The sequence below is a fragment of the Diplotaxodon limnothrissa genome, linkage group LG13 (genome assembly GCF_057381915.1).
Source record: "Diplotaxodon limnothrissa isolate DT_005_m linkage group LG13, D_limnothrissa_male_GT1.1, whole genome shotgun sequence".
Classification (NCBI taxonomy): Eukaryota; Metazoa; Chordata; class Actinopteri; order Cichliformes; family Cichlidae; genus Diplotaxodon; species Diplotaxodon limnothrissa.
The window spans coordinates 21,529,365-21,543,013 of NC_140608.1; the positions used below are offsets into that span (position 1 = coordinate 21,529,365).

The 13,649-nt window shown below is 39.9% G+C and overlaps 1 protein-coding gene across 1 annotated transcript in view; it reads left to right on the forward strand.

The window, feature by feature from the left end:
• cdh23 (cadherin-related 23) overlaps window positions 1-13,649 on the forward strand; it is a 184,809-nt gene that overhangs the window by 92,641 nt on the left and 78,519 nt on the right. The window contains exons 9-12 of the mRNA XM_085369492.1: window positions 2,138-2,250; window positions 4,042-4,230; window positions 9,181-9,330; window positions 9,870-10,028. Of these exons, the coding sequence (XP_085225618.1) occupies window positions 2,138-2,250; window positions 4,042-4,230; window positions 9,181-9,330; window positions 9,870-10,028 (611 nt within the window). The remainder of the gene's footprint in view (window positions 1-2,137; window positions 2,251-4,041; window positions 4,231-9,180; window positions 9,331-9,869; window positions 10,029-13,649) is intronic.

Sequence of the window (13,649 nt, forward strand, 5' to 3'; positions counted from 1 at the left end):
AAAAATACTGCTGTAGTAAAGGAAAGAAACCTATGGTGCATTATGTAAAACTTGTTAAAACCAATAAATAAATGTGTCCCAAAAAAATGAAACAAATCTGTCAGCATGACTTAAATTCTACGACCTAAATTGTGTAATATAATTCAAAATGAAAATTTTTCTTAATTCACAATTTAACTTTTTTTTAACTGGAGCCATTGTAAAAACAAATCAATAAAAACTCCATAAATTTCTATAGTCAATAGTAAAAAAAACCTTTACTGTATCTATTATTTTACTGTTGTATGGAAACGTCTTTATTAGCAGGAAAAGCTGTAAAACCTCTGAAACTACAGGTAAAAATTGAAAAGCGATGCCGTCCTTTATATTTTCTAAAGCTGTCCAGTGTGCTAGTCTTTTCCAGGCCAATTCTAGTGCCCTGGGCCTTATTTTTGACCACCCTGGCACGCAGCATAATGGTGTGCTGATGTGTAGTACTCATTTTTGTCAGATGTTTTTGATTTGGTTGCGGCTGGATTATATTTTATCTGTTCAGCATTATTCGATTTTTGATCATTCCCTCACATTAACCTGTTTAACCTGCAGTGTGCGACATCACAGATGACCTGCTGTGGTGGCCGCTGTTAAAAGTGTTAAAGTGCTCCATGTTAACACGGCGTAATTGAATTAGTCCTAGGTATGTTTCCCATTCATTCATTGATCTCATTTAGTCTTGTCTCCTCCATTGTTTGCCTTCAGCTGAACAGATTGCTGTAATAACATTCACATTTATAAAGTGCTACTTACCAGAGATTTCAAAAGGGCTATTCACGTCTCATATAACACATCATCGGCGCCAAGGATCACACTGAAAGTGTAAAGGCATTAGCTTCTCTGAGTGAGACTTGAGCATCTGATCTGAGAGAGGGAGATACCAGGCAGTGCGGGGCTGGAGCAAGAGAACATTAAAAGTGAAGAGGTGAGGGCCATTGGGTGTACTTTTGTTTGTGCTCTCCATCTGCTGGGTGTAATTAGCAGGGTGTCGGAGAGAGAGAGGGAGAGAGAGACAGAAAGAGAAAGTGTCACAGAAAAGTGTGAGAGAGGTGTGAAAGTTAACGAGAAGGACGGTAATTTGAAAAGGAATAGAGGGAATAAGAAAATATTAGAAGAGGACTCAAGTGGGCCTCGGTCTAATATTTTAACCTGTTTAATTGAAGTGAATGGATAACACCAGGCACACTTGAACTTGTTAATGAGAACAGTGCAGCGTTCATAATTTGAAATGCTCCTCTCTGAAGGAGTGCATGGAGTATGACAAAGTTAATGCAATTTATCAACCCATGCAAAAAGGGGTGACTGCAGTCAATCTGTATTGTAAGCCTATTATGTTACAGTTTAAGAAATTCTTATAAGAATTATAAGATTCTATTAATACCAAATTATACATCCAAATATGTTCTTGAAGTTCATCTGTGGGTTTTAGTTTCTAAGTAAAGATTGTTTTAAATTCAAACTTAAAAACATTTGATGTCCTACATCCCATCCTTTCTTACTAGCATGCGTCGTCTTTGATGCTTTTATCGCGACTTAACTGCCAATCAGCAGCACAAATGATACAGGAGACCCATGGTGCACGCACAAATGGTTTTATGCCTGCATATGAGAATTCACAGACAAACAAAACAGTAGCCCATTTATTTAATTTTTAAAAAAGTCTCCGTGACACTAACAGTGATAATAAAAAAAGATCTTTCCGATATCAGCCACGATGCTTGTAGTTCCCGGGATGTGTAACTATGCTTGCAGTCAGTTACTGACAGCATTATCACTACATAAATTACAGATGAACTCAATAAAGAAGTGAAAAAGGGAAGGGGAGTGTGACAGAAATAAAGCGGGTTTAGGAGAAGCAGCTTGTGGACAGGTTGGAGGAGGTCAGCCAGCCTAAGGGAGGTACAGAGATAAAAGACAGCACAGTGAATGCAGTATCCATATTACATGAAATAGAGACTTGCACATGGCTCATCCACCACCTTCCCTTCCAAAGGATTCTTGTTGTATCCCAGGAGACATGTTGAATTATCAACTATGCAGGTTTTGTTTCTCTCTCTGACTTTCTTTGGTCTCCCTCTCTCCCTCTCTCTCTCACTCCATCTAGGAAACACAAACAGTGTTTTTGCCCTGGACTACATCAGTGGATCCCTGACAGTGAATGGGCAGCTGGACAGAGAAAACCCCCTCTACTCAGCAGGATTCTCTCTGACTGTCAGGGTGAGCTGCCGAATGTGGGGGGAGTTATTGTGTGGAGGGACTGTCGTAGGCTAGAGAAGAGACTGAAAGGCTGCTTCACCGCTGGATTAAGAGAGAACTTTGATATGAAAGTGTATTCTATATAGTCTCCAAAGACCAACTAAACAGATCTCTTAGACTGGATATACAGTCTGTCGCTTATGCAGGAAATCAGTTAGAACTAGATATGTATGATGTGCGTGCAGTATATCTTTAGATGCTTTGTCAATATGCTTCTGCACAAATGAGACTCTGACAAACTCAAGTGCTTTTATTGGGCTCATTAGTGGCCATATTCATGCTTGCGATTCTGTGATAATGTCCCCTCCAGAGGCTCGTGCTGAATGAGCAGATATTAGAACAAGGGGAGCAGAGAACAAGAAAGAGGAAGAGGATTTAGAGTCCTCCTTAATGCTGAGGCCTCCTTTGTTCCTCCATTTTTTCCCCTTTTCTCTTGTTTGAAGTAGGTGTGATCTCTGAATCCCTCTATCCCTCCATGAGCCAAGTCTGTCTCGCTTGGCTTTTTAGCATGTCACTCCTTCCCTCTCGCCCCCCCCTTGTCCCCCCACCTCCCAACCCGGAGCCTTGCCACCTTGTCCAGTCCTCCACTTTTGTTGTCATTATTTCTTCTCCTCCACCATTGTACACCGAGTGGTTCCCACAGGGTGTGAGGGCGCGTGAAATGGATTTCCAAGTCCTGCTGAAAGCGGAAAGATTTGTGAACAAAGGCCTCATTTTTCTGTGTAGTTACAATATTCCATTCGTGATCTTGATAGCTTGACAAGTCAAATCTGCCACACCTTAAGAGAAATGGCCTTTCTGGCGTTTGTGCATTTACTGATTTGGCTGCAATTATTGGTAATAAAAAGCAGGTCGCGTGACATTTTTATACGAGAGACCATTGAGATACATTTGGCTCTGAGGTTTAATACAAAAAGAGATTCTGGCAAACATATTCCAGGCTCAGGCTTGTCTTTTTAATTGAAATCAATAATTACTAACCAGAAAAGTAGAATGAGCAAAAAGGCTGGAAAAGAAAAAAATGTCACCCAAAAATTTATTTATAAGATATGGATTTTTCTCCCTCCTCTCTAAATTTTCTCTCCTCTTCTTGTGCTTTCTTAGCCGGTGCTGCTATTGATTGGAGTGTGCCGTAGTAATACAACTAATTTCTCAACTTCAGGCAGCTTAGATAGCACTGAGCACGTGGAGGTGGAGGTCAAATTATTCTGGAGCACTGTTACGAAAGAGGCTAAACTATCTGATTATCCAGACTAGCATGTTGTTTCTGCTTCTCCTCCTATTGCCTGTGACACTCGTTCGTCAATAAAAGACAGTGGTTGCCCCTTTCTATCATTCCCTCCTATTTTTTTCATTTCAGAGGGCAGCCATCTTCAATAACTGAGGCAGGCAAAAACAGAGTGTGTGTAATTGTGTCTCCTCAATTGGACTTCTTTCACCTAAATCTCATTGTGTGTTCATGCGTATGAGTGTGTATGTGTGGATGTACATGTGCTGGCCTTCTCTTGGCCTCACTTTGAGCCTATTTCTGTGATTGCTTTTAGGCCGTCTGTCTACCTTTTGATCCAATAAATGAACAGCTGTAAATACCGAGTGAGATTGCGTGCTGACCGTCTCCATCCAGAATGACATTTTCAGTCCAATCAAATGGATCGCTCTCTCTCACTCTCGCTATGTCTCTCTCTCTCTTTTTTCTGTGTCCCTCTCTCTTTCTCTCTCTGATGAACATTTCCTGCTCTGGCTTCCTGTTAGGCCACCGAGCTGAATGATGACCGCAGTCCATCTAGGGCAACTGTGGTGACCACCTTCACCATCCTGTTAATTGACAAGAATGACAACGCCCCGAAGTTCAACAGTTCTGAATATCGGGTCCGCATCACCGAACTGGCACAGGTGGGCTTTGCCCTGCCCCTCTTCATCCAGGCAGAAGATAAGGACGAGGTGGGTAGATCACATCTTAATGGTTTCCACTATTCACAACATTTGTATGCCCCTGTGCTGACAACAGCTGTAGCGGGAGGCATTACGTTTTTGGCTTCTCTATTCTCATCAACACCTTTCTTTTAATTACACAAGAACATTTGATCAGACTCAGGAATGAATGCAATATGTCCGGAACATCTGAAGTGACTTTCATGGCATCTGTTGCAAATATTCTCATGTCAGTGATTGAATTTAGCGGTTACAAAACCAGTTTTTGCCCACAACTGAAGACTTCTTAGATCAGTGCTGGCAAAACTTTACACGTCAAAAGTCCTGGTGCACAAAATAGGCAGACAATAACACAATCAAACATTAAAGTATTTCCAGTGACAACTTCAGTGACCTTTCAAAATTATGTCCAAAAAGGAGTAGTAAACAATTTCTGATGAATAACTGCAAATATTCAACACACTTTTTTGCCCCAAGTCCTCATCTAGCAATCCTCAGGGCTGTGAGCCAGGCTCATCTAGGGGTGGCCAGTTAGCCGGTGAAATTTCCCCCTTTAGTAATGCTGATGGCTTACCCACCTGTGGTGATAGCCCTGGGTGGATTATGATCAATCGACCATTTCTTGTAAACCTGGTGGGGCTTTTGTCAGAAATGTGGTAATTAATCAAAATGCTACAAGTGAGTATTTATCTATTCATATCATTACTGAACTGCAATAATTTGAATAATGGACACAGTGTGACATCTTCAAGCTAAAAATTTATAGAAAATAAGCAAAGATAGACGAAATCTGTTGTTTGTTTTGTTAGAAATCTTTTAATTTAATTTTGGGGAAACATGAAATGTCTAACTGGATAAAATCATGAAATCATGCAACAAAGACAAAGCATGTCTTTAGGCATTCATCAGTGCCATAACTGAGGAAAATAGGTAAATGTGACAGTATATTTCTTGTTTGGTAAGATACAGACATACTAAAATATTATCATTGATCTTTTGTAAGTTGTCTTTGCATGTGGGATACTGATTAGTTCAATCCTGGCATGCTTTTAAAGATTATATCAGATAAAAGATGCTGTCTTTACCACATTCTAATATTCTGTCTGCCTTAGACCTTTAATTTTGCTACATAGTTCTATTGTACAGTACAGTATGCTAGTGTAAAAGAGAACAAGAGTAAATCAGGATGTGACAAAATGTTAGATGTATTTTTGCATTCCTGCATCATACAAGCAGATCCAATATTCAGTATGAAGAGAATGTGATTAGTGCAATAAATAAACCTGATTGGAACACGCAGAATTGATAGTTCAAAGTTTGTTTTTATCAGATTTCAGACTTTTTACTTTCAGTTGGAATAGATCGGCACTAACAAGCTAACAAGATACATTTTAATCTATCTTGTTATCTTGTTTATAAATGCACAGCCAAAAAAGAACATCAGCCACTCTGTGAAACTATATTTCACTATGTCATGTGGATTGTGTGGATTGTCAGCAGGAGTGTGCTACAGCCTCCTTTGGTTTGCCCGCCACTTCCCATTTACTGTATCTATCAGCCTACTGTGGTGACACGCAGTCACATACACTCAGACACCAAAATATACACAGAAGTCAAACATTTTAGGCTTGCTCTGTCTCACTCGTTTTCTCTCTCCCTCGCTCACATATGCACACGCTCGCTCACACCAGCGCATTGGACTCGACTACAATTTAATTTGCTCTGGAAGAGATGGGATAGAGCATCAAATTATACCTAACGAGGAAAATCAATCACCTAGGGTGCAGATAAGCTGAAAACTAGTCAACTCTGATTGATTCAGGCGCAGCAGCCGCCAGGGTGGAATTTGACAGATAACTGTGAGTCAAGTGGATAGAAAAGAAGGTAGAGAATAAAGAGAAACAGACTTGCGGAGGGGAGAGGAGAGGAGCAAAATCATAAGTCGTAGTAATTGGTGGAGCAGGAAGAAAACAGTCAGGAGAGGAATACAGCACTTGAAAGGAGAGATAGCAGGAATATTTAGCAGCAGGTCTGTTTATCCATTCTAGGGATGGCGTGTTTGCTTCTGCCTGTGTTCCAGCAGCAAGCAGAGAAGAGAGCACTGCAAGCGTGTTGCTGCACGCAGGTGGGGTGACGACCCAGACACCTTGGCATGAGATAACACCAATATCAGCGTTCGCTCAGGGGAGGCTTCCAGACACCTAACATATCTGGGCTAAGATTGCTTATTGCAAATGGGGGAATGGCTCCGAGACGGTTTTAATTTACTAGATTCGCCGTAGATGCTGCATTCGAAAGCACTTACCAGAATCGGCGCATTAGCAGCCCCAGCTCACTGTTAAGTCATCATCATGCAACAAAACAAAAGACATCAAAAAGAGCTTAAAAAGCAAAGTGTCACATGGAAAAAATATAAAGAGAAAATGCAGAAAACGTATTCCGGGGCATTTTAAACTCTACCAGTTTTGCATTGTTACTCTGCTGTGATAGAGCCACGAGTACATCAATTGCAAGGAGTAAAGCCCACGAGGTGTTTTTTGTCTTGCAGTTTTTTATTGCTTTTTTGATCTTTTAAACCTGCATGTCATTGCCGATACACACAAACTCATTCACACTCCACTACACCTGCTCTGTAATCTCACTCCTTCCATGTGTAAGGGATTATAGGCAGACATTTCTTTTCTTAGACTATGACACAAGTGGTAGTTACCTCTCTGCCTGTCGCTGCCTTCATATCCTCTTCTACTTGGCTAGCATCTTTAAAAACTTTTTGCTGCTGGAGCTTGTCACTAAACTTTGTGGCAGTTGCATCTGACAGGATGCTTTTATTGGGGGCTTCTAAAGGCAGAAGCAAATGGACGGGCAATTACGTTTATGGGCAGTTTGAGGTGACATCCCTGCATATTGGATGGTCTTTTAAATAGGAGTCATCAGCCACAATGGTTCTCCCACAGACGAAAACAAAAACAAGGGGGCTATTTCAACTGGCAGCATAATGCCAATTGACCACGCCACCCGTCTTCCTCTGTCTGCCACAATGGCTACATGATTGGCTGCCCTGAAGCTTTATACATCAAGACAGGAAGGACCTAGAGATGGGGTTTTTTCTCCCGCTCAAGAAAGCCACAGGTATTTCAGAGATGTGATGTCACTGGTTTATATTTACCCATAATGCATCTGCACGTGGGGATTTATCTGAGGAAAAAGAAGTGGAGAAGGAAAAGATGAGTTGGGGGTTTTTTTCCCTCCATTATTCCAAATTTCATATATATACTTTTTCATTACACATAACTGCAATGACACAAAACATAGTATTTCTAAATCAGTCTTCATGTTCACATAATCTACATAATCATAAACATTGTGCTGGCAACTTACGCTGCAGTGAGCTAGAAAGCAAACACAAACGAATGTAGCTGGATTGAGGTAGATAGTCATGGTTGTCACCAGGGATCACGTCAACCCCTTTTCCTCTCTCATAAAACACACAATGTGCGCAAAGCATATGGTTTTCTTCTCTGGCTAGGTATTCATGCAGTCTGACTTACTCTTAGAGCTCTGTGGGAAATAAATGGGGAATAAATTCTGTGTATCACTTAAACTGTGACCCAAGTTTTACAGACGGAGAAGTGATGAATCTGTGGTATGGGCTATGATTTGATTCTTATGTCTGATCACAGTTGGACCTTTCAGTGTTACTGTTATTAATATTCTGGCTTGTCACTTTGTTCTTTTTGTACAAAGTGCACTCCTCCACGCCAAATGCATCCTGAAGGAATTTTCGAGTTGGCTTGTTCCGTCTCGATTTAACATTTTCTTCACTGGTGCATTGTTTGGTGTGCCTTTTTATAACTGCTTCATTATGAGCGTTCAACATATTTCACAGTTGTTCTCAGAAAAGAAACATCCTGCTCAAGACTGACAATAAAAAAGCTGGTTTTGAAGATCATTTATTATTGTTAATTAAATACAACTCAAAATTAAAACTAGGTGGGGGGGGGGGACTTTCAAGAAAATAAATGAACTAACTGAAATAATATTGTGTGCTCAGAAAACTAACTAATAAGATACCAGAAATATGAAATATGTTCATATCAAAGTGACCCTGTTGAGGCTGTGTTTGTATTTGGCTATGTAGATTTATATATGATATATGATATATGATCATAATAACCAGAAAAAAAACTAATTAGAAAATATAAAACTCTAATAATCTATTATTTTAAAGTACGAACACAAACATGTGACATATTGAAAGAAAAGTTTGGAATAAAATAAAATAAGATAAGATAAGAAAACCTTTATTAGTCCCACCCATGGGAAATTTGTTGTGTTACAGCAGAAAGTGGACAGTGCAAAGTTACAGTAGCAAAAATTAAGAAAAACACTGGAATACGATAAGATAAGAAGAATAAGATACTATATACAACAGAATAAAATACAGCGTTGTCAGAAAAAGAGAATAACCCTTCCACATCATTCATGCATTTGTACAGGTATAAATTACAAGTATCTCGTGTCCTGTCATCAGCGATACATTAATCTTTAGTATAGCTGCAATTTTATCATTTTACCAGCAAAGACAGAGAAATATTTAAATGAAAACACATCAATATCATACAGTTATTACACTGTTGTTAGTACATGTTATTACCTAACACTACTAGACTATGTGCAGGCTTTTGATATACATCATTCTAGGTACAACAGCCATAAATGCGTGAAAAATATGTATGCTGTCTATCTATCCTGTCGAGATAGATAGACATGTTTTTTCCCCCTATAATTAAATGTGATTTCTTTTGACTTGCTAAATATACAGTGCCATGTATCGTATACTGCACATTTCTCACTCATAGGTTAGACTCAGTATATATTGCCACCTGACTGTGCTCCATCTTTTAAAAACACAATTTTCTTGCTCTTATTCTATCCTCTCTCTTATCCTTCCTATGGCAGGGGGTGCACAGCATGTTCCAAGTGTTTCTGACAGGAAACAATTCAGAATACTTCACCATCTCCCCCACAGCGGTGCAAGGGCGTGCCGACATCAGGATGAGGGTTGCCATGCCGCTGGACTACGAACAGATTCGCAGCTTCAGTTTTTCAGTAAGTTTTTCAACTTAGTTTGAGTAGTTGTGCCCTGTAGATTTACCTGAGAAACCTGCATCACCCCAACAAAGCATAGCTGTTGGTTTTTTTGATAATATCTATTAAAAAGCCTAAAGTAGCTTAAAGATTTATAATCAATGGAAATGAACTGTGGACCAAGCCAGAGCTGTGAAAAAGAAAATCCGAATGTAACTTCATTATGTTTCTTGAAAAGTGTTTTAATTTGTTTGGACACAAGGCACAGTTAGACTGGAGCAATATCTCTTTCTAAACAGCACCGAGTTGTTTGAACAGTGAAATTGCTATTTTGTCACCTCAGTTTAACCCCGAGTTGTTTATAGAATCAGAGTAGCACACTGTAAATCTTAAATAAATTATTTCAGTAGCAAATTCAGATTACACTTTTTAGAATGCAACCAACAGCCTCCATGCATAATAATCTGTTGTTTTTTCCTTTAATCATTCTTTATATCTGAGGAAACATTCATGTGTCTGTGTGTATTCATTGCTTCTGTTCCTTGCTCTCTCTCTCTCAGCTTTATGCAAATGAATCCATGTCGGATCATGTGGGATTTGCTCGCGTCTTTATTGAACTAATCAATGAGAATGATAACCGCCCCATCTTCAGCAGACCCCTCTACAACATCAGCCTCCCTGAAAACACACCACCTGGTACATCGCTGCTGCGCATCCTGGTGAGTTTCTAAGTGAACCGCTGTGTGGTGTTTACACAGCTGGGAACGTGATAAATTACTCACAGAGTGGGGATTTATTCCTGGAGAGAAACTTAACATGGCTCCAAACAGATTACAATAAAACCTGGCTTGTACTAGTAACTTTTACAGGGCTTGCTTTATTGGGGATGAAATCTTGAAGTGTTTGTTTAGCCCACGTGACCCGGTACTCTCTTGAGACTTTCCCGTACGAGTAAGAATTTAATGTGACCCAAGCAAGGCAGTGCCTGAAACTGAAAAACACAAATGAAAAACGCAGTTACCTTCTCATCTACTATACTGGGCCACAGTTAACCAAATTACTGACAGCACAGTGGTTTAGGGAGAGAACAGTAGTGTGGTTAGTCCATATCATTGTTTGGGCCAGATAAAATTACCTTCAGAATTAAGATTTAAAGTTTCATATTACGCTAAACTTCTTTGATCTGTAACAAATTGAAGCATATTGTAGAAATGCCAGTTCTAATTGGATTGTTGTTATCAGAGGAGGTTAAGGTGTATTGCTTTTCATATTGTATTGAAATTACAGATGTCAATAATAATGGCATGACTCCATACAAAATAATGCAATTTAAGAATTGAGTTTAGGATATTTTTTTTATCATATGTTGCATTATTTATTTCCTCCATGTCTATCATTGTTATGTAGTTTCACATAGCTTGAAGTAGCTTTGTAGCTGCTCCACCTCATGATCTCAGGGTCCCACCATTTAGCACCTGCTTTAATCAGATGAGGAAACAAAAAAACAAAAGCATCTCTGACTGTCTCCTCATAAGTCTGCATTATTATTCATTACTAGTCATCGCTGTGATGAACGCCCACAATCCACTAGAAATATGTGCCAAAAACCACAGTGTGAAAATCAATAGTGTTTATAGACCAGTTGTTCATGAAACGGAGATTGCAGGGCCGTCTAATACCCAATAAGTATAGCTGGTGTTGGCCTCGTGCTGCAGCATGTGGTTTGCCTTGGAATCCTGATATCTGGCTGTGGGGAGTGAGTGGACTGTAAACAGAATGAAATGTGACGGCTTCAGTGAGGAATATACACTGGCATGACTGACAGAACTCGTATACCCTGTTAGATAAAGGTTTCGATTGTCTGACCTGTTATCAAACACACACAAAACTGCACTGATATAGACATTAGTCCTCTGAGATTGAGACGTAACATGCATTTTAAAGAGGCGTTTAATATAGTACACATTTCTAGGTGGGTTTTGAGACTGAGAAATAACAGACACATACACACCTACAGGGTACAGTATATACAGTATTTAATATTAAAGCTGTGGAGCTTATACTTTTGACGTCAGATGAAAGTCCATGACTGTCTGTACTCTTTGACCTTCTTTGGTCTTCACATGGTGCTTGGAAAGTATTTTCTGTTTCAGTTGGGATTCTTTCTTTTTTCTGCACTATGAAATTTTCTTTGCAAAGATGCAGATGGCGTCTCCTGTCTCTACAGAAATGAAAGAGCACTTGTCTCTGGCAAGAGAGGAATCCATTTGGTGCAGGTGTCCAACTCCAGGAAAAGGCAAACAGCTCCAGACTTGAATATTCCCACTGACATGTTGCAGCTCCTCTAAAATCTCTAGTCATCTATACGCTTTCATGTTTAGAGACTTCTACACATAGTCTGATGTCAGTAATACTACTTGATGGCCATTACAGTGCTTTTGCTGACTGGAATCGTGTTTTCTTCATCTTGCAAATTCTGTATCTGTGGTGAAGTTTGTGCTCTTTTGCTCTGTGGGGCCAAGGCTAAGTGGTAACTTTCCACTTGCTTTATTAATGATATTGCCACCTAGGTTTTAAAGAGCCGGGGAAATCTTGTTTCTAAGTTATTAGTTTTTGTTTTGATTCCACAAGGGAAGGCAATGCAACCTAGCCCAAGGACAGAGACTGGAGCAAGGATGTGTTTGGAAAAAAACACATTTTAATTTCCCTTTCGATAATAAAAGGAAAACAATCTGTAAATAGAAGGTAACCTGACTCGATAAAAGTCAATAAAAGTGACTAAAAAGAGTAAAACAGTTGAGCATTAAAATACTAAAGGAAAAGAAACTTAACTTGTCAAAAAAACTTTATTCATAAGATATACACCGGTACATTAAAACAAATGAAATAAAATAAACTACACCAGCCTGACAAACATGCTGTTACAGCATAGTCCAGTCTGTGTTACTCTGTCCAAGATTTCAGATCAAAGCATGATCCTTTCCCATCCCCATATCAAACAGCCTGCCGCAGACAGCAAACACACCTCTTCCCTCAACACTGTGCCTCCCTCCTGATACTACAACACTGGGCAGTGCTGTTGGTAAAACAGAGCTGCTGCAAACAACTCTGATACCGACACAGCTCCTAATCCCGAATGCCCCTCTGGAACTCCTGCTATCCCGACACTAGTCCAGCTGCTTTACAAAGAGTTGAAACAGGTTACTAACAGAGGTGTGCGAAGCTCTGGGCTCTGCCCTTTGGCTCCTCCAGATTTGACTATAGCATCTAGCTTTGGGTCTCGTTATGGTCGGTTAGTAATGGCAAGGTGTTTGTGGCAGCACATCTTCTACTTTGGCATCTTACGCTGGCATTCCCCATGTTCCTCTGCTTTAGGCTACTTATAATATCTCTGGGTATTGATCAGATCTCCCACCTATATCTCCATATTGCAGCTACTAAATGTTCCTCAGTGACCTGCCCCAGGCTGAAATCCTTGGCAGCTTTCTCTCACACTCTTTATTTAGGTCAATTTTACAGTCATTAAATCTGGCAGGTTATTAAAACTACACATATATCAATTAAAATCAAGACATCTAAAAACAAATAAAACCAACAACAAGCAGAAAAAAAAGCTAAAATGCTACAAGCACAAAATAAACAGGCAAAGGACATAAACCCAAATATTCTACCTTGTGACATCCCCCACCCCTTTAATGGTGGTATTTCCTAACACCTTAACCTTCATCAGCAGCTGCGCACCCTATCCCAGGTGGGGGTTGCTCTAAGGCCACGTCCACACATAGATTTGAAAATGGCGTTTTCAAAACGCTCGGCGTCCACACTAGCGTTTTCAGTCATTTTCACGGAGTTGTGCGTCCACATTCCAGTACTGCACATGCGTGAAACGCAAGAAGATTCGACCTGCCTCATTTCTGTCTGCCATTTATTAGTGATGTGCGATACCACTGATTTCCTTTCCGATCCGATACCAAGTAAAATTCAGGGTGGTATCGACAAAAATGTAATGTTTCATTGTATTTCATAATACAATATTGTGGCATGCAGAGGAATCTTAACAAAGAAGCTCACAGAGAGATTGAGCTTGCTGTTCAACCCCAAACTGGTAGGGGGAGCTCTTTATTAAAACACTTGCCGGTGCTACAATGTGTCTCAGGGGTCAACAACAGCACAACAGAACTCACTCATGGTACAGCACTCTCTCTACAAAACAACAACTGTCAGTGACTTCATAATAATGTAACCATAAACAATAAAACAAAAACATCTAAACAGCAGCACATGTCCCAAGGCATGATGGGAGAGAACTAGCTGCTCCCCCAACATGCCACACAGCCCCC